The sequence below is a fragment of the Passer montanus genome, unplaced genomic scaffold (genome assembly GCF_014805655.1).
Source record: "Passer montanus isolate IOZ18808 unplaced genomic scaffold, ASM1480565v1 scaffold20, whole genome shotgun sequence".
Taxonomy (NCBI): Eukaryota; Metazoa; Chordata; class Aves; order Passeriformes; family Passeridae; genus Passer; species Passer montanus.
The window spans coordinates 1,718,219-1,736,930 of NW_024366592.1; the positions used below are offsets into that span (position 1 = coordinate 1,718,219).

General features: G+C 42.0%; 1 protein-coding gene across 4 annotated transcripts in view; it reads right to left on the minus strand.

The window, feature by feature from the left end:
• Positions 1–402: 402 nt before the first annotated feature.
• Positions 403–18,712, minus strand: part of PTPRO (protein tyrosine phosphatase receptor type O) — a 170,173-nt gene continuing 151,863 nt past the window's right edge. For 3 of the 4 annotated variants that reach the window (XM_039708354.1, XM_039708356.1, XM_039708357.1), the window contains 11 exons: positions 18,127–18,210; positions 14,731–14,766; positions 13,665–13,746; positions 12,578–12,668; positions 11,999–12,075; positions 9,400–9,534; positions 7,408–7,530; positions 6,001–6,155; positions 3,849–3,984; positions 1,954–2,074; positions 403–946 (listed from right to left, as the gene is read on the minus strand). In XM_039708354.1, the coding sequence (XP_039564288.1) occupies positions 1,970–2,074; positions 3,849–3,984; positions 6,001–6,155; positions 7,408–7,530; positions 9,400–9,534; positions 11,999–12,075; positions 12,578–12,668; positions 13,665–13,746; positions 14,731–14,766; positions 18,127–18,210 (1,024 nt within the window). In that variant the 3' untranslated portion in view covers positions 403–946; positions 1,954–1,969. The remainder of the gene's footprint in view (positions 947–1,953; positions 2,075–3,848; positions 3,985–6,000; positions 6,156–7,407; positions 7,531–9,399; positions 9,535–11,998; positions 12,076–12,577; positions 12,669–13,664; positions 13,747–14,730; positions 14,767–18,126; positions 18,211–18,712) is intronic. The other variant, XM_039708355.1, reaches the window with a different exon arrangement.

Here is an 18,712-nt window from a genome sequence, read left to right on the forward strand (position 1 = left end):
TTTTTTTTTCTTTCCACCCCTCCAACCTGAACCACCTTCTTGTTTTTACACAGGGTTAATAATTACTAAAAATAATACATGAGTGAGGGGTATAGGCACCGTAGACTGCTCAGACAGTTAAATGCTATATATGCTAAGATATCCCAGCTGGAAACCCAGCTGCCCTGTGATTAGATCCATCTAAAAGAAGAGCCTGACCATTGATATTACTGAAAAAAAGGTTGGCAAAAAGAGCAATCCCTCTGCTTAATTAGTGGCAGCCCAACCAAGGGCCAACCCCACCCCTTGTCTCAGCTGCACAGCTCAGATTTCTGCTGTCAGTCCATTCCTGGGCTCTCGTGCTCCCCCCGGGCCCCACGTCCATCAGTGCTGTGAGGGAACAGTCAAATCCACGGCCCCAGCAACCCCCCCAGCCCTCCCAGCCCCTTTTCACAACCTCCAGGTTTCTTCATGTATGTTCATGCCTCGCTATTCACTAATGAGGTATTATTAGATACTAACAATGCCTGCTCTCCTAGGGACAGACCAGTGACACATGAAGAAAGCTCTCCAGTCATTAAAAAAATATTGCACTTACTTTCAACCTTAAGCCCAACCTGCACAAGAGAAAAAAAATTATGAAAGGAATTAACCAAAAGTACCAAACAAAACCCCAACACTCTGGAGCAATCTGTCTTATGCACATATAGTGTCTTTTCCTTCATGTTGTTTAGCTGATTTTGGTCCAGTGTTTAAAAAAAATGTCCAGAAATTAAACAGTTCACAAGACACCGCAGGCTCGTTAAGGCTTTGTCTCCCCAGTGCTTCAGAAAGGTAAAAGTTTCTTTCCCTCATTGTCCATGCACTGCAGAGCAGTGGTCTCTGGTGGCACAGCACCTGCCCCTTCAAACCATCAACAGAAAATAAATCAGAAGCAAGGGAAGATGGGTGTGCTTCGTGGTCTCACCTGCAACCAAACAAACAGAATGCTTTAGAGAGAAGGAAAGGGAATAAATACAGTTTTTGGAATTTGTTTTACTGACCCTCCACTCAGGCTGGGACTGCAGGTCACCAGTACAAGGTGCTGGGGCTCAGATTAGACAGCAACCCTAAACCCAAGGGACAGTGAGGCAAACTGGGGTTCCTTACAGGCAGGGGGATGACAAATCCACACAGGGGCTAAAAAATACACATGACACACAGCAGACAGGGCTGGAGCTGCACCAGCTGCTGGAAAAGCAGTTTGTCAAAGCCTGCAGCTTCCTGCTCCACCCAAAGGGAGTGCTGAGGTTGTGGCTGGGTTATTGCTGCCTCCTAATGAACCAGAGCAGTGACACACGTCCCCACAGCTTGTCCCCACCAGCAAACCTCGTGGTCACAGCCACTTGTTTTGCTCAGGTCGGTGGGAGAGTGAGACCAACCTTTCACTTATGCTGCTGGTGGTACCACTTTGAGAGCCTGCTGGTTCTCTGCTGCTATGATTTTAAATTTAGGATGACATTTCCCACTCTTTCATGCCAGAGCTTTTTGGTTACTAAGTCACGCTCCAGCAGAGCATCCCCAAGCCCCCACTTTGAGAGCCTGCTGGTTCTCTGCTGCTATGATTTTAAATTTAGGGTAACATTTCCCACTCTTTCATGTGAGAGTTTTTTGGTTTCCAACTCACCCTCCAGCCTCTGCTGGCCTTGGTAACCAGGCAAAATTCTTGTTTGAGAACAACTGGAGATATTGAAGTTCTCCCTTTAAGCTTCACGAGGCTTGTCAGGACAAGTGGCAGGGTTAGATGGCTCATCAGGAGTTTGGATTCTCTTTTCCTTTAAACATGAGTGAGCCCTTATATTCTTACAGTGCCATGGAGAGGCTAGATGGGTTTTTCCCTCACTCTCCATGTGAACAGGGAAGAGGAATAAGAAAAGCCCCAGAGTGCCAGCAGGGATATGGGGCATGGCACAGGGCCAGGCTTGCCTGACTTACCACCTGTGACTCTGAACTAGGACTTGCTGACGTTCTCATATATGACATCACTGATGCAGAACTGCTGCTTCTTCTTTTGCCACATCAGCTGCACACACTGGTGAATAAAAATGTACTGCTCCTAGAAGGAAAGACCAAATAAAAGGGCGTTTTTTGCACCCCAGAAAGCATGACAAAAACACAACCAGTTTGATGGTTCACAGGAACAGCCTGCACAGCTCCATGTCTCCCAGCTCAGCCCCTCACAATGCACAGGGAATAATCAGCTGCCAAAATAATAGTCCACAATTGTTACAGATAGCAGAAGGGGGAGCATGAAATCCACCTGACACCATAATCACTTATTAATAACCTGAATGGTGACAGAAGAGTTGAATCTGAGTTAAAGTTGGTCTATTTTACATTTCCTAAAAACAAATTAATTCCAAGAAAGGTATCTGAATGCTTTGTGTGCAACAAATTGCACCCATGCCACGTATGCACCTGAAATATTTTAATGAGGTTCAGGTTCCTCAGGTTCCTCATGTTTGACTTCTTTATCAATAAGAAGAAAACCCCCAGCAGTTAATTTGGAGAGTCTGGTTTCAATTCAGGATATTCCCCATTCTAAACCCTTTTTTTGGGCCAATGCCATTTGTTTTTTTTTTAAACTCATTGAGACACTGCCAAGTTTGCAGCATACCAGGCAATGTGAACTCAGGTGAGCTGGCAGGGGTTTCATATTTTGTAAGGAAAAACTCTTTGGTGGCCTCTGTGGCTGAGTGTCAGTGTCACTTGGTGACTCTGAGGCCAGGCTTGGCCACTGCCTGTAGCAGCAGGAGCTCAGTAACTGCCCCTAACATCAGCCCCAGGCATGCAATGAGGCTCTACACACAAAAAAAAATCTACAAAAACCCACATCACCTCTGGAGTGGTAGCAGTTGCAGTTGAAATCAACCATCAGGATTTTTTCCCTCTGGTGGAAAGGATCTGCCTTTGGATTAATACAGTGAATTGTGATGAAAAGTGGCAGTTTGATAAGAATGATCCTGAATAGACTGAAAATTACTTTTTTTTTTTTTCATTTCCAGATCCTAGTTGTTGTCACTGCAGGTTTTCTTCCTCCTCTCCTCTCCCTGCTACATGTTTTTTCTTTGCTCTCAATTCAACAAACTTTGGGAATAAACAATCTACCCTGAAAACAGTGATGGTGGCACTTCCAGATGGATGGAGGTTGCTCATTTATACTGTGTGTCTAACCAAGGAAGAGTTCAACAGGCATGAAATATGAAATCTTTCCCTCATTACTGGGGAACTGGGAAGGTTTAGACACATAAAACCTTTGCTTTGAAGAACGAGTTTGTGATTTATTTTTTTTTTTTTTTACCCCAGTATATATTGTTTGTATATTTTTGTCTTGAAAAAAGAACTACCCAGTAGATATTTGGGTAGGGAGAGGGGCAAGGAGGGTGTGTGGCAGACTCACCATACTTTTGCCTGTTTTGCTTGTTTGAAATTCCACTGTGTGATGAGCCGGATGATACCAACATGATACTTGAACAAGGCTGCCTGATACTGATATCATTTCATGAGCCATTAACCCCCTCAGCAAGCCCAGCTCTTTACAGTGTGGCTTGAAAATTTCCTATGTTAATCTCTTCTAATGCATTGTTTGCATATTCATTTCACAGAAGGTGAGAGTAACTCATTTCCTCTGGCAGACAGTGAGATTGCAGATATATCATCAAACCCACCTATGCAGCAGATTAACAATGTGGCAATATCACAATGAAGATGAAAGCTTGATTATATTGATTCACAGTGATTTTATCAAGTGTTTGAGGGAACTAGAGTCATGAACCTGCTGAGGATGGGTATGAAATGGGCACCACAATGCTATCGTGAACAGACCTTACCTCTGTCTGCACCATGGACATTCTGTAGGACCTCATGTCCGACACCAGGCCCAAAATATCCACGAACTCGTGGTCACGGATGTGCTGCAGGAGCCGGTCCAGGGCTATGAATGTTCCCGTCCGCCCCACGCCAGCGCTGCAACACACACAGACATGCAGCTGTGCAAGGGGACACACAGCAAAGCAGTGGCACTGCCAGAGGCAGGAGTCCTGCAGCTGTGCCTGTCAGACAGAGCTGATCTGAGCCCAGGCTGGCTGTCTGTCTGTGGGATTTAGTGGTACACGTCCAATTGGTTGGGCAGAGTAGATGCTCTCACACAGAATTTGCACACACAGCCTGCAGTGGCACTGCCAGAGGCAGGAGTCCTGCAGCTGTGCCTGTCAGACAGAGCTGATCTGAGCCCAGGCTGGTTATCTGTGGGATTTAGTGGTACACAACCCATTGTTTGGGCAGAGTGAATTGCACTCACACAGAATTTGCACGCACAGCCTCACCCACCCTTAGCTCCCTGCTCTTCCTGCTGTCACTGCTCCTCTCACAGACTTCATGAGACCCCTGCAGCTCCAGGGGCTGGAGTCAGAACTACAGAGACCTGCTCAGGAGCAGTGGATGCCCAGGGAGAGTGGGGGGTCACACCTGCAGGACTCAGTTCCACTGCTCTCCACACTGCAAAGCTCTTGGCTTGCAAAGGCATTGAACTACTGCAGTGATGCCCTCAGTGATGCCTTGTGAAGGCTTCCCTAGAACAGAGGCTGGGCAGAGTTAAAGAATAAAGCAGGGATTAATTAAAAGGATCTCCTCCATGGATGCACCTTGGGCAGCACCAGAGCCCAGCCAGGGCTGCACCCAAGATGAACCCAAATGGCCCCAAAATGCACGAGCGCTGCCGGGGTCTCTCCCTGGGATCAGCTCTGCTCCATGTGCACATTGCAGTTCAGTGTCCAACCCCAGCTGCAGCCCCTGCAGTCCCACCCTGCTTGTTTTTCTCTCTGCAGCCCACGGGGTTTGTGCTCCTGGGCTGAGATTTGGATCATTTGTCCTTGGTGCCCAGCTGGAGCAGGAATTGTTTTGTCTCCCTGCTCTGTGCACAGAGCTCACCATCCCATAATATGAAGCCCAGACCCACACACTAAAGCAGCACAGAATCGGAAAAACATAAAAACTAAAACCTGAGGCATCACCAGAAGAGTCTGCACTCCAGGACTTCTGCCTTAGGAGCATGAGACAGAAATAGCTACCACTCAGCTGAAAATCTGCATTTTCCCCAAAGGGAAGCTTAGCAACCAGAAAAAACACACACTGCTTTCATTTAGAGATTCTCATGTGTGTACAATTCTTTGCACTGTAATTTCACGTGTGGTGTTTAAGTCAGATTTCACAGAGGTCTTAGGGAGTTTCACACAGCATTCCAGCACTTCACCTACTGCTAAGGGTTTGTATCTTGGCAGAAGCTCTTTCTTCTGCTTTGTCATGCTTTTTCTGAAAAGCCTTGAAAGTGTTTGCAATACTGTTTAACTGCTCATTCACACAGTTCAACATGACTGTCACAAAACAGGTCTCTATTTGGGCTTTTGTTTTGTTAATTTCTCAAATGCAACGACGTGTTAATTGGACAAATTAACTGATAACTTCATCCTGTGCCTTCTTTAAAGTCTAAGAACAATTACTGCAGGAGTTGATCGATGCATTCTTTCTTTCCCCCCCCTACTAATTTCGTAGCATGTTACTTTTAATCTATGTGATCTAAGATGCACAGTATAGTCCAAAAATACTACCTGAAAGTATCTTTGCTGCTAGAAGAATCCTCACTGGAAAAAATAAATACTACAGCTGTTGCCCAGCTCTCTGACACTTGCTTCTGTTCCTTCCCAGAACAATTAAGCAGTAAATACAGGGTCTGATTTCACAATATTATATATAAATCTCTCCCCCTGGCTTATTGAGGACTTTTTTTGGCATTAAGACTCACAGAACAATATCCTCTGTGAATTTCTCCATGGGGTCACAGGGCAGAGCTGCATAACACCGTAACACCAGAGAGAACCACCTTCAGCCACCAGCTGAGCAGAAACCCAAAATCTCTCTTTCTCATGGTTTCCCGACCTATTTAATGTCACACCTTGTTCTGCCCCTACTCCTTGAAGCATTTACCTGCAGTGTATGACCATGGGGCCTTTAGTCTTGGCTGATTTCTGCCTGACCATCTGCACGAACTGGAGGATGCTCTCGGCAGCGTTGGTGGTGGGCACGCCGTGGTCTGGCCAGGCAGTGAAGTTAAAATGCATCACGTCCTGCACCTCATCAGCCTGGGGGGAGAAGCACAACAGCAGCATGTCATCACACTCAGTCATGCTGGGATTTTTTTTCATTTTGTGGTTTTCTTTTTTTGTCCACATACAGCCTAAAAGGCTGAAGCCAGCCAAAAAAAAATTGGCAAAGAACAAACAAGTTAGTTAATACAAAGTAGGAGGGATATCAGGCCATCATTATCAAAACAACATGAACTTCCTGTTTCTGGGTTTGGGATTTGCTTTTTGCTTATGTCCCTGTGGTAGTTCCATCTTACTTTGCTTTAAAATCAAGAACTCTTGCATTTTTCAACTCTGGGCTTTTTTCCCCTTTTTATTCCATTCCCTCTCCTTTTCTCATTTTGCCACAGATAAAGAACAGCAATGTTGGCAAACAGTCAAGCCTGGACTCTCAGGAGACTTTCTTTTCAAGTTTTAAAGAAAAAAAAAAACAAAAAAAAAATTAAAAAAAAAGAAAATCCACTAACCCCCCCGCCAATGATTTACTAGAGGAAACATTGAGGAAAAAATCTCATTATAAAAACCCCCTCATTTACAATGAAAAAAAAAAGAAAATCCACTAAAAAACCCCCAATGATTTACTAGAGGAAACGTTGAGGAAAAAATCTCATTATAAAAACCCCCACATTTACAATGCTAAAAATTCTACTGGCTTTAGATGAAGTAAGATCCTCAACACAACACATAAGGTCTTGGGTCAGTGGTGAATTGCCGGTGCACAGCTTTTTCCACATCCCCTCCCTATCCCTAAACTTTCCTTCATGAGATGGTGCTGGCAATGAGCTGATGCACAAAACAAAGGTGGAAGGAAAGTCTGAGGAGCTTTAATCTGAACACCATATACTCTCATATTTGTTTCCATACTTTATAGGTAGACGTGATTATTGCAGAATTGCCCCTTTGAAAAGTATTTTCATTTATTCCATTGGTATTTTCAAGTTATGAATAATTTATAGCAAGGAGCTGTGCCTGAGATATAGAAAAGAAGAAATTCACACATTTGTTGCTGGTAATTATTGGTACCACAGAAGTGTCCAGAGCTCTGGTACTACTATTGTTTCAGCCTTGCACTTTGCTGAGAAATTCAGAGACAACAATTTTAGGGGAAAGTTTTGTGATTTCATCATTTGCCTGTGTGAAGTGAGGGTGAGGACATCAATCTCTCCTAGGTGTTTCCTGCCAGAAATGGACAAAGTTAAAGAAAAGGCTGGGCTGCAATCCCACTCCTCTGGCAGAGGGTTTCACTCACGTAGCTGATCCGGAAGCTGCGATACACCCAGTCCGTGTGCTCCTCCTCGCTCAGCATCTCCACTGTGATATCCCCATATGCAACAGGATCTTCTGTGAAAGGCCAGTAGTGGTCACATTTCACCTGAAAGGGGGGGAAATCCAGGCATACTTGTATTTGTATAAAGACACACACATATGGAAAGAAGCACGTGCAAAAGGAGGCAGAACGTCAGGTTTAGCAATGCTTACAGCACTGTTCACTTGCTGCTGCAATAAGAGGAAATTTATCCTGCAATGACTTCCAGTCTGACCATTCCCATTTAACTGTGGCCATCAGCTATGTGTCAATTTTCAGAGGTGTCAATTTTCAGAAGGGTCCAGTGAAGAATACAAAAAGAGTGCCTTTTGTTTTTCTTCCTGATATAATAGGTCTAAACGGAGCAAAACACTGTCCATATAAACCTCCCCAAATTATATTTCAAATATTTTTCTTACATTATCAAGGGAAAATGTAAAGCTAGAACTTGTATTTAATAATTATCTAAACTTAAAAGTGCAGAATCACAGAAGGCCTGAGGTTGGCAGGGACCACTGGAGGTCATCCTGTTCAAGCCCCTCCTCTCTCAAGCAGTGTCACCTAGAGCCAGCTCCAGACCATGTCCAGGTGACTTTGGAATATCTCCAAGGATGGAGACTCCACAAGCTCTGGGCAACCTGTCCCTCTCACAGTAAAATAAGTGTTTCCTGACTTTAGAAGGAATTTGATGTGGTTTTTTAATTTGTGCACATCACCTCTTGACCTGTCACCAGGCAAGTCACAACTAAAGGAGTCCCTCATCTTCATTCCCTCCCATCAGATATTGGTACACAGTGACAGGACCCCTGGAGCCTCCTCTTCTCCAGGATGAAGAGTCCCAGCTCTCTCAGTCTCTCCTCATGTGAGAGGAGAGGCTTCATAATAAGGTCAGGGGAGGTAAAAGGGCAGAAAAGGTCAAAGAAGATCAGGGTCGTCAAAGAAGTTCAAAGAGGGTGGAGGAAGGTTAAGAAGGAGGCTTCATAATAAGGTCAGGGGAGGTAAAAGGGCAGAAAAGGTCAGGGTCATCAAAGAAGTTCAAAGAGCGTGGAGGAAGGTTAAGAAAGTCAGGGAAAGTCAACATCAAAGCAAGTCAAAGCAGGTCAGGGAAGGTCAAGGAAAGGTCAAGGTTCAAGAGAGGTCAAGAAAAATCAGGGAAGGTTGAAGGAGGTGGGGGAAAGTCAAAGAATGTTGAAGAAGTTCAGGAAAAGTAAAAGCAGGTCAAAGAAAATCAGAAGAAGGTGAGAAGGGGTCAAAGAAGTTCAGGAAAGGTCAGAGAGGGTTGAAGGAGGTCAGGAAAAGTAAATGAAGTTGCAGCAAGTCAGGGAAGGTCCAAGAAGGTCAACAAAAGGACAAAGTTCAAGAAAGGTCAAAGGAGGTCAGGGAACATCAGGGAATGTCTAAGAAGGTCCTAAAATGGGAAGGCAGATGCCATTCCAGGGCTGGTTAGTCAGGGAAAGTCAACATCAAAGCAAGTCAAAGCAGGTCAGGGAAGGTCAAGGAAAGGTCAAGGTTCAAGAGAGGTCAAGAAAAATCAGGGAAGGTTGAAGGAGGTGGGGGAAAGTCAAAGAATGTTGAAGAAGTTCAGGAAAAGTAAAAGCAGGTCAAAGAAAATCAGAAGAAGGTGAGAAGGGGTCAAAGAAGTTCAGGGAAGGTCAGAGAGGGTTGAAGGAGGTCAGGAAAAGTCAATGAAGTTGCAACAAGTCAGGGAAGGTCCAAGAAGGTCAAGAAAGGACAAAGTTCAAGAAAGGTCAAAGGAGTTCAGGGAACATCAGGGAATGTCTAAGGAGGTCCTGAAATGGGAAGGTAGATGCCATTCCAGGGCTGGTTGTGATGCTGCCTTGTGACCAAAAACAATGCAAAGACATTCACTCAGCATAAAAAAACCTTTTTTCAGAGTGGTTTCTGTAACACCATGTACAAGATTTTGTTACATACCCGTCTTTTCTCATTGCACTGAGTGAGCATAACAATAATTTGTGATTTTTGCTGGAGAACCATCTTCCAAAAATCATTCCTAGTTTCTGGCAATGGTCCTTGGGTTGCAATGTATTCCTGGGGTGAATTATAACCCTATAAGGCAAAGAGATATGTCCTGCTTACTAATATGGTTACTGTTTCAGAACATGTATTTTTCTTTTATTTTTAGCTTGCCCAAGTTCAAGTTGTACTTCTAAAAGTGATTCTTAATATAAGAAAATAATTTTTTTGGTATTTATTTTGTGATGACAACTTTTGCTAGATTTTGATGCTCCCAAAGTATAACAAATCTAAAATGCAGAAGACGTAGCTGTCACCACACAAATCATTTGCCCAGAGAGCAGAAACGGCAACATTAAAAAAAAAAAACTTAAGAGAAAGTTACAGCTCCTTTCAGATTATGTAGTTTTAGAGTTTGTTTAGTTATAGGCACAAAATCTGTTTAATTTTTTTGGTATTTTTTTGTGATGACAACTTTTGCTAGATTTTGATGTTCCCAAAGTATAACCAATCTGAAGATGAAGCTGTTACCACATGAATAATTTGCCCAGAGAGCAGAAAAGGCAACATTAAAAAAAGCAAGTAATAAGAAGCTTAAGAGAAAGTTACAGCTCCTTCCAGATTATGTAGTTTTAGGGTTTGTTTAGTTATAAGCACAAAACCAGCCACAGAAGCCCAGTCTGCTCATCCCAAGCAGTGCCTGTGGTGACTTTCAGTCACTGGTGTCAATGGAACAGGAATATACACACAGGTTTATGTCAAGAGGCCTTAAATTAATAAAATATTAATTAGAATTCTGCTTAAAATAATAGAGAAGATGATGAGTCAATGCACTTAACAGATGCTAAGATGCTTCATTTGCATGTATTCCCTTTCCTATACCTATCAATATGATTTTAGTTGGAAAGACTCCTTTCACCTCTCCAAAACAAAAAGACTGTTATTAGGACTCTAATAAAAGACCACAGAATGACCCCTTTGGCATCTGCTATTACCATATTTGCTGAGATTGTATCATCAAAACTGCATTTGGAAAGTAATTTTATATTCCTAGCAAGAGCAAAAAATGCATCCAACACGCAGCATGATCCCATGCAAATTGGGCAATTTCTGTGCCACCACTGCATGTGGATCATAAAATTATTTGCGATTTGGGAGCACTTTCCACAAATAGCTTCCTCCAGACATCTCTGCAAACGAGCTCAATCCCAGTTTTTTTGCACTGCAAGGAATTTGCTGTCTGTTCTGCGTGGGCTGTGTCTGACCTAAGTGACAAATCCCCGTCAGCACAGGGATAGATCACCCCTGGTTTCTGTGTTTGGAGGCAGGGAATCAGTGGAGCACTGATTACCAGAAAAAGAACAGCAACAGCATTGCCATCCTGTGTTTATCCCTGTTTCCATGGTCAGCACTGTGCTAGAAGCAGAACTAAAGAGATGCAAAGCAGAACTGAACTGAATTTTGCATGGAATCTGAAAGGGACTGCTGCTTAAGATCCTGTTATCCACAATCCTGTGTGACAGAAGTTTCCTGGGCTGTGCATCCTGGAAGGTTTTTCTTCCCTGATTCTTGCAGTGTGACTGCTCAGGTTCATGCCCAGGACACAGAGAAGCCAAGCACAGACACTTGGCTCAACACTGCACACTTGGGCAATGCCAAAGTGACAGAGAAGTGGCACCAGTGACTCATCCAAGGGCTCCTCCTTTCTCTGTAACGCTGGCTCAGCTCTCTCCAGCACAGCCAGGGTCAGCTCTATCTACAGCCAGACTGCAAAAATGCCCATTTTTCTGTGAAAGGCCTCTTCCCAAAGGGCTGCAGTGGTGCCCTGCCTCCTCTCCTAGCAGAGCAGCCCAGGGAATTCTTGCTCTCCATTCCCCACTGAGCCACAGCACAGAGGTACCAGAGGGGCAAACCCTTGTGGCAGAGGCAAGCCTACGTGACTGCACAAACTCAGGGGAGAGTGGGGAGAGCTTATGAGCTTTCAGCCAACCCCCAGTGTCAAAATATTTGCCTACAGCTCTGTGCACACTGTAATTATCCTGGAACCGTGGGTGCTACCCCCGGTGAGTGGCTGCTCTCTGCCAGGTGCAGGGGAAGCACCAGAGAGGAGGCAGAAAGCAGAAGTTCCCTCCACACACCATCTGGGCTGTGTGCGTTTTGTGCATTTGGAGTGTCTGCCTTAGCTTTATTCTTCCATGTGCAGCAGAAATCTAGAAAAATTTCTCCTTTGAACATCTACGTTTCACCTCGCTATCTTAAAAGGTCACTGAATCATTTTAACATTTCCTGCCCATTTCCCTACCTGTCCAATCAAAGCCTCACAAAGATTCACAGGTACTGCAGCAAAATTTGCTGAAAAACCCTCCCCCTCTTTTTATTTTCTCTTTCTTTTTTTTTTTTTTGGTGGCTTTCCCTGTAGGCAAAATATTTGGAAGCTGAAGGAGATGCTGAGGGCATGAGTGAGCTTCCAGGAAATGCTGTGCTGTTTTCAAGGGCCCAGCTCTGCCTGCTGGGACAGACAGGACACTGAACACACTGACCAGAGCTCTGTACTCACAGGGATGTAGTTGGCATTAATGTAGTCAGACCCCTCCTCTTCATTCATTGAGACCAAGCGGACACGACTGAAATCATCTGTAAAAGGAAAAAGAAATTAGGAAAAAATCACCTCTCAAATATGGCACTCATCTCCAACTAGGCAAAATTTAAATTAGTCCTATAGGAATGGCCAAAAATAATCTATTAAAAAATAGAAAATTCTTGTATTGACTAAGAGAGCAATGTTTGCTTCAGCAAATATGGGCACACCATCATTAGTGTTCTGCAAACACCCCCTCCAAGTGCTGTCCCTTAGGCTTCATTAAAATCATAAGAGAAATACAGTAACACAACTCAGCAGCATAAAAAACCTTGTGTTTCTCATCTCCAAACTCCTGCTATGATAAACATTTCCAGGAAGCTACATCTATTCAAAGCTAACATAGAAACACCCCTTGCCTGGTTCTGTGTAAGATCAGGATTGTAGAACAGGCTTTTACCAATCTTAGAAAAATCTCCTGATTCTCCAGTTTTCTTATTGGAACTCTTCTTTCCCTCTCCAGGGCTTTTAGCAGGATGTAGTGTGTGTTGTACTTACATGGCAGGATGTTCGTGTAGCGGTTCTTGCAGCGATTCATGGGGAGATCAGCAGCAAAGTGGGGGATGTCCAGCCCAATCAGTTTCAGCTCCTGAGACAACAGAGAGGAAAATGCCAAGGTCAGCCTCAAAAACAGAATAACTCCTTGTGATTCCTTGTGGCAGGTAGCAGCCAGAAGATGCTCATAAATCACTTTATAAATTGGCAGCAGGATGACAGATTGTCCTTTTTTGATGCCTCTGAGCTGGGCTCCAAGCAGCTGGAGAGCAGTGCTGGGGTTTCTCCTCCTGATGTTGCCAACACATTGCTGCCATCCCAGAGCTGGGACTCAGAATTGCTCCTCTCTACCCACACTCACTGCCAAACCAAAAATTCTGTCAAACCAGGGGCTGGCTAAGCTATTTCTGTGGTGGTCATCTGCCCCTCTTTAAGAGGCCTCTTGAAATCCTCAAGTGGCTTTCAGTCTTGGGGAAATGCTTGGAAGATCTTTTCAGTCATCATCTTCAGCAGTTACATGCAATATATGGTGCATCAGGGGAATTTGTTGTCAGGAAACATCCTGAGAGTCCTCCCCACTGCTTTCCATCTTAAATCTTGGGAAACAGCTCCAGGGTAGTGATGGGGTTTAGTATTATTCTACTAAACGGACTTTAAATTTTGTGTAATTAAGAGAATGCACCTGGACTTGTCTTAGAGAAATCTCCTTGCTCTTATAGATATTTCTGATGCGACTTCCTCAATTCAGCGCTTCCTCTCAAATTAAGGACATTAAATAAATAAAATAAAGCCATTAAAATCCCAAATTAAATTCTGGTTGCCAGCATGCCCTAAACTTAAAGCAAATGTGTTTTTTTTCTGACAGTTAACTCAGATTGAATTGTGAGAAGCCACTCCAATCAGCTCAATAAATGCAGGGTTTAACAAGACCAAGCTCCATTTCTAAATTCTGCAGAGGAGGAAGTGAAGCTGGCCCACCCAGCAACACCACAGATCAACACAGAGCACACAGGAGCACGCCATGCAGCCTAAACATCTTGAAAAAGCTGATCTGGGCAAATAGCAGAGGGCAGAATCCTCAGAGATTTACCTCAAATTGCAGAGAAAATTTATAATCTGAGTCTTTGGCCATATCCTTGATGTATCCATCAAAGTCGTCCAGCTGGACAGGGCTTTAAAAGAAAAATATACAGAAATTAGGTTTTTAAAAGAATCTGATTTTTGTTGTACCTTTCATTTCTTTCCCCCAGAATACTCTCAAGTAATAAATATCTATTTGCAGCTGCTAATCCTAGAGAGAAATATGGACAAATCTTGTTGTTCAGGGCCATCCAATGTTGAGTGTACTACATTTTGAATGCCACTGCCCTGACGGCTTTCTCTGCTGGCTTTGACAGCTACACACATTTGTAATTATGAGTCCAACCCTCTTCCCAGAGAGATGGTGGCTAAAAAAAGGTGGTCTATAACTATACAAAACCATGGAGAGCTCCAGTAGGTAGGAATTAGCCTTGATTTAATGACTCCCATCTTTCCACACTTTTTTTTTTTGCCAGGTGAGATCTATCTGTTAGCCAGGCACAGCCCCTGAACATAACACAGAAATAATTAGGCTGATGCTGTGAGTAACGAAACACAGGTAAACAGCTTCCCTCACCTAATTATCATACTCTAATTTACAAGCTACTGGAGCATGTACACAGTAATCTTCTCATTTACTTGGAGGCAATATGCCCAAAGGAACCTGTCTTATCACCACTTAATTACTCCTGTTTACCCGCTAGCATTAATGATCTGATGTTCTAGCAACAACTGTAATGAGAGCCCCATGTCGATAGGGAAATATCACTGCAAACAAATGCATCCCATTTTTTTCACCATTTGCAATTTTTAACTAAGGATAAGCTCTGCTGAAATCACTAAGTTGGATAATTGATCTTTTCCCTGCTGACTAATTTTGTATGTTTTACTACAATCTGTCGAGCAGAATTCTTTTTGTCCAATTTGTGTTTGTTTTCTGCTTTCAGGTATCTCTCTTGGCATATGTCTATCAAGAAGTTTTCTGTATTTGTAACTGAAATACCACTGTGCCATCTACTCCATAATGCCTATTTAGTCTAAGACTTATTCCTTTAAATATGAAAGAAGTTACATACTTGGTCAGCTTTCTCTTCTTTAATCCATTTTTACTCCTGAAAAAAAAGGAAGCGTTTTTAATTCATACTTTTCAATTAAACAGTTCATTAAACAGTTGTACAACCTTTACTCAAAGACAGCACTGATTTAAGAAATGTATTTTTTCATCATACTCAGGAGGAGATTGATGATAATAATTTGGACAATTTAAGGCTGATAGCAACATTTCTCCAGTGGGATGCATATCCCATTCTGTGGCTCTGAAAATGACCTGCCACTGGAAAGGAAAATCTGTGCCCAAATAAATCCTGACCCATTGGGTGGGCTGGGGCTGAGTCCCCAGGGCCTGAGCCTGGCTGAGCTTGGAAAATTGGATGTCAACACTGGAAAGCAACTGGGGATGAGAAGCATCTCTTGGGTAAAGGGACAAGACCACCACTTGCAAATTCAGGAAAAGGTGAGGGGAAAAAAGACAGGGCCTGTCTCATAACCTGCTTCTGATGATAAATGAAGACAATGGCAATTATCCTACAGACCTCAGCAGGACTCAAGCTTAAACTTTAGGCAATTTAATTGACTTTAAACAGCTGGAGATAATTGTGCCAGTCATGTACAACAATGATTTATGGCTGATGTAATTCACTAGCAACAGTTGTGAGCAGGTTTCTGAGTGTGCTAAGCAGAAAAACCCAAAGGACTTAAGAACTGCCCTACACCAGCTACCACAGGGGGGAATTTTGGAGGGCGGTTGTGTTCACTTTGTTGTTGCCACAAAAACGTTAAGGAGCAATAAAATTAAATAGACAAAGCAAGGACCCTGGAATAACTCGGCTAGAGGTCTAAAAACACTGATGTCCTCTGTTCAATCAGCCACAGAGTTCAAATAGATTCTTGCTTATTCAGAAATAATTTTGTTAGTGTCAGTTTTTAATTCCTGGGCTTTAAACAATATCTGTTATTTTTTCACATTATAATGATACTATTTTTAACTTCGTGGTGAGATGAAAATTATGTCTACATCATTTGCTTCCCAGCTTCAATTAGTAAATTAAAGGACAAGATTTTAAATTCTAAATAATGAAATTATACAGAAAGAAATATTAAAAAGCAGAGTATTTTTATTTTTCTACCTTGTTAAGTTTAGAAGCTACATTAAAAACAAATGAAGAGCTACTTTCCAAAATGAATTTTTACAAAACATTCAGTTTCTGAAGCAGCCACCACTTGTAGTAATTTTGTTATTTTGTCAAAGCACATTTCCATTTAGATGAGGAGCTTTGCCTGCAGAATTAAGAGCTATGGCAATACCAGCTTTATATTAATGTGGAGATTAAATATTATAAACCTCTTCAGCCTATCATGTTATCTGTACATTCATATGTACTATACACCTAAACTAGTAGTATTTATTTTCCATCTTCAAAGATTTTTTTCAATGAAATCTTAACGTTAATACCTCTAAATTATTCAACACACCTCTGTCCCCTGTGACTATGGTAATCCTTTTAATGTCAGGCACATAAGAATTAATTTGAAAAGAAAAAAAATAGCTAAATGCTCTTTATGATGAGAATGCTTCTAAGAAGGCTTCTCCAAGGAACACTTCAAGAGACAATAAAATAAATGATTGACAAACATTTCTTAGCAAGAATTTTGTGTGCTTTGATAGTCTCAAGAGGCCTTTGTTTCTTAGCATTGCAATTGTTTCCTGAATGTTCATAAATGTTTTAAACCAGCTTATGTGCAAAACAAAACCATTTGAAAGGTTAGCTGGTGCTTCATCTGTTATTCCATTTAGTCTACATATTAAAATACAAAGAGAGGGATTAATCTCATCTCATTCCACTTCAGTTCCTGTAAACTCAATCATCTAGACTGAAATAGGTAGATTGATTGAAGGGGAAACTTCTGAAGAAAGATATGCATCTGGAAAGGTGAATTAATGAATAATAAAAGAAAAAGGTATAGGGACAAAAGATGCCAATATTTTTGCAGCAGTGCCACCCACAGTGTCCACTCTGGGCTTTTTGACCAGCTGAGAGAGCTCAGTGTGACTTCCAAAATAAGCACCTGCTTGCCCGACCTGATGCCTCAGGTTTTAGCTTTGATATTTTTCAGATTCTGTCCAGCCTCTGTTTTAGGGCAGCCTCCTCAAGGCATCAGACTCTCCCCATCTGTGCAGCTCGAGAGTTAGCTGAGTTTACACCAGACAAGCTCCAAGAATATAATATAATAATATAACATAACATAAACTTTGGAGAGAGTGGGAAGACCCCCACCCAGACAAGCTCCAAGAATATAATATAATATTAACCTTGGAGAGGGTGGGAAGATGCTCCTCAGTGAGGTGTGTGTGGAGAACACACTTTTGCTTTCCTGACAGCAGAAATGGACTTTTCTTCACTTACATAAACATTCTTGTTTCTGGGTCCAAAAAAAATTTGGATGGGTTTTCCTGCAGACCCACTTTAACTCAAGGAAAATCAATCTCAAAAATCCCTGTGCTGAAGATGTTGATGTCTGCCTGCCAGGGCATTGGTGTCTCATGGTAAAACCAGGGAAAATGCTAGGGAAATAAAATCTTAACCTCAGGACTATCTTTTTTTATAAAACCCTAAAACTTGGACTCAAGACTATCAGGAACTTAAGTTTCTTTATATGAATTAGGCAATTTTGGGTCATAGTTACTTATAATTATTTGTTAAATGGTTTGTGAAACAATTCTGGTTCTAAGAGGAGTGGCTTTGTCGTTAGGTATTTTCAAGAAAACAATCAGGTGTTTACTAAATCCTTATAAATTATTTACAGACAGTAATAAATATACCCACAGTATTAAATATACCCACATACAAATGAGATGTGCACATGCCATTTTGTGCACAAATGAGATGTGCACAAAAACAGTGACCCAGTTTTTACTCTTTGGGACTCCTAGTTGTATCCATTCTCAGTGAACTGGGTTTTTTTTTAAAAGCAAAACTTTTACTGACATCAGGAGGGCATAGGAGCACCTTTGAAAAACAAATGTATGTGACATCACACACCAAACAGGTGAGGCACAATCAAGCAGTTTTAGTAATAGAACAGCAGCAGCAGAAGTCAGTGCCAGGCAATGAACATGTAAATAACCAGGACTTATCATGAAGCAGCAAAAATTGCAAAGACAGCAATGAGATGGATATGATGACCACTGTAAGATTAGCTGTTTAATACCAAAATTAAACATAAACAGACAAACCAGATGAAGCAGGGTAGCAAACACTTTGATACCCACATCCTCTCCAGTCCATGTTCCAGTGCAAAATTATATCTCCAAAAGCTTTGACCCGTTTGAGAACAGAGGTAACACATTTTTCATGTCATAGAAATTCACATTGTTTACACATTGCATATGGAAAAACAAGTAAATCACTTACCAAGGATTAACATAAAATGCCAAAAGATAATCAGTCCAAAGGCATGAGGGTAGCAGAGTTAGGAAAGCAAATACACTTCTACGCCTGTGAGCATTAATAAATAACATACATAAAGATGAAAAAGTGAGGAGAGTTAGTAAGACAAACAGAAATCAGGAGATCAGCAAATTCTATTATAAAAATCAGCTAAATCCATAAATCCTACTTACTTACGGTCAAATCCTACTTCTTACTTCCTTATGGTCAAATCCTACTTCTCACTTCTATGTGGTCAAAATTAGTGATATGTCTTATCATATTGATTCAGGCCCATTATTCCAAATTTTCAAAGAGTAAAGTGGGTAGGAAAACATCACTGACAAATTTCCAGCTATTGCATTGGTGGTATTAAGCCTACTTTCAATGTTTTGAGATATTCAGTACTGATTTGGTTTGTTTTTATCACATACATAATCTCTCATGCTTGTTCCTGCAAGATCAGAAGATTTCTATCAGAGAGAAATTCAGATGCTTCTAACATCTCTTAATGCCCTCCATCAAGTCAGGCATCCCTATAATACTTTGCAAAATGCTTTAAATTCTTTCC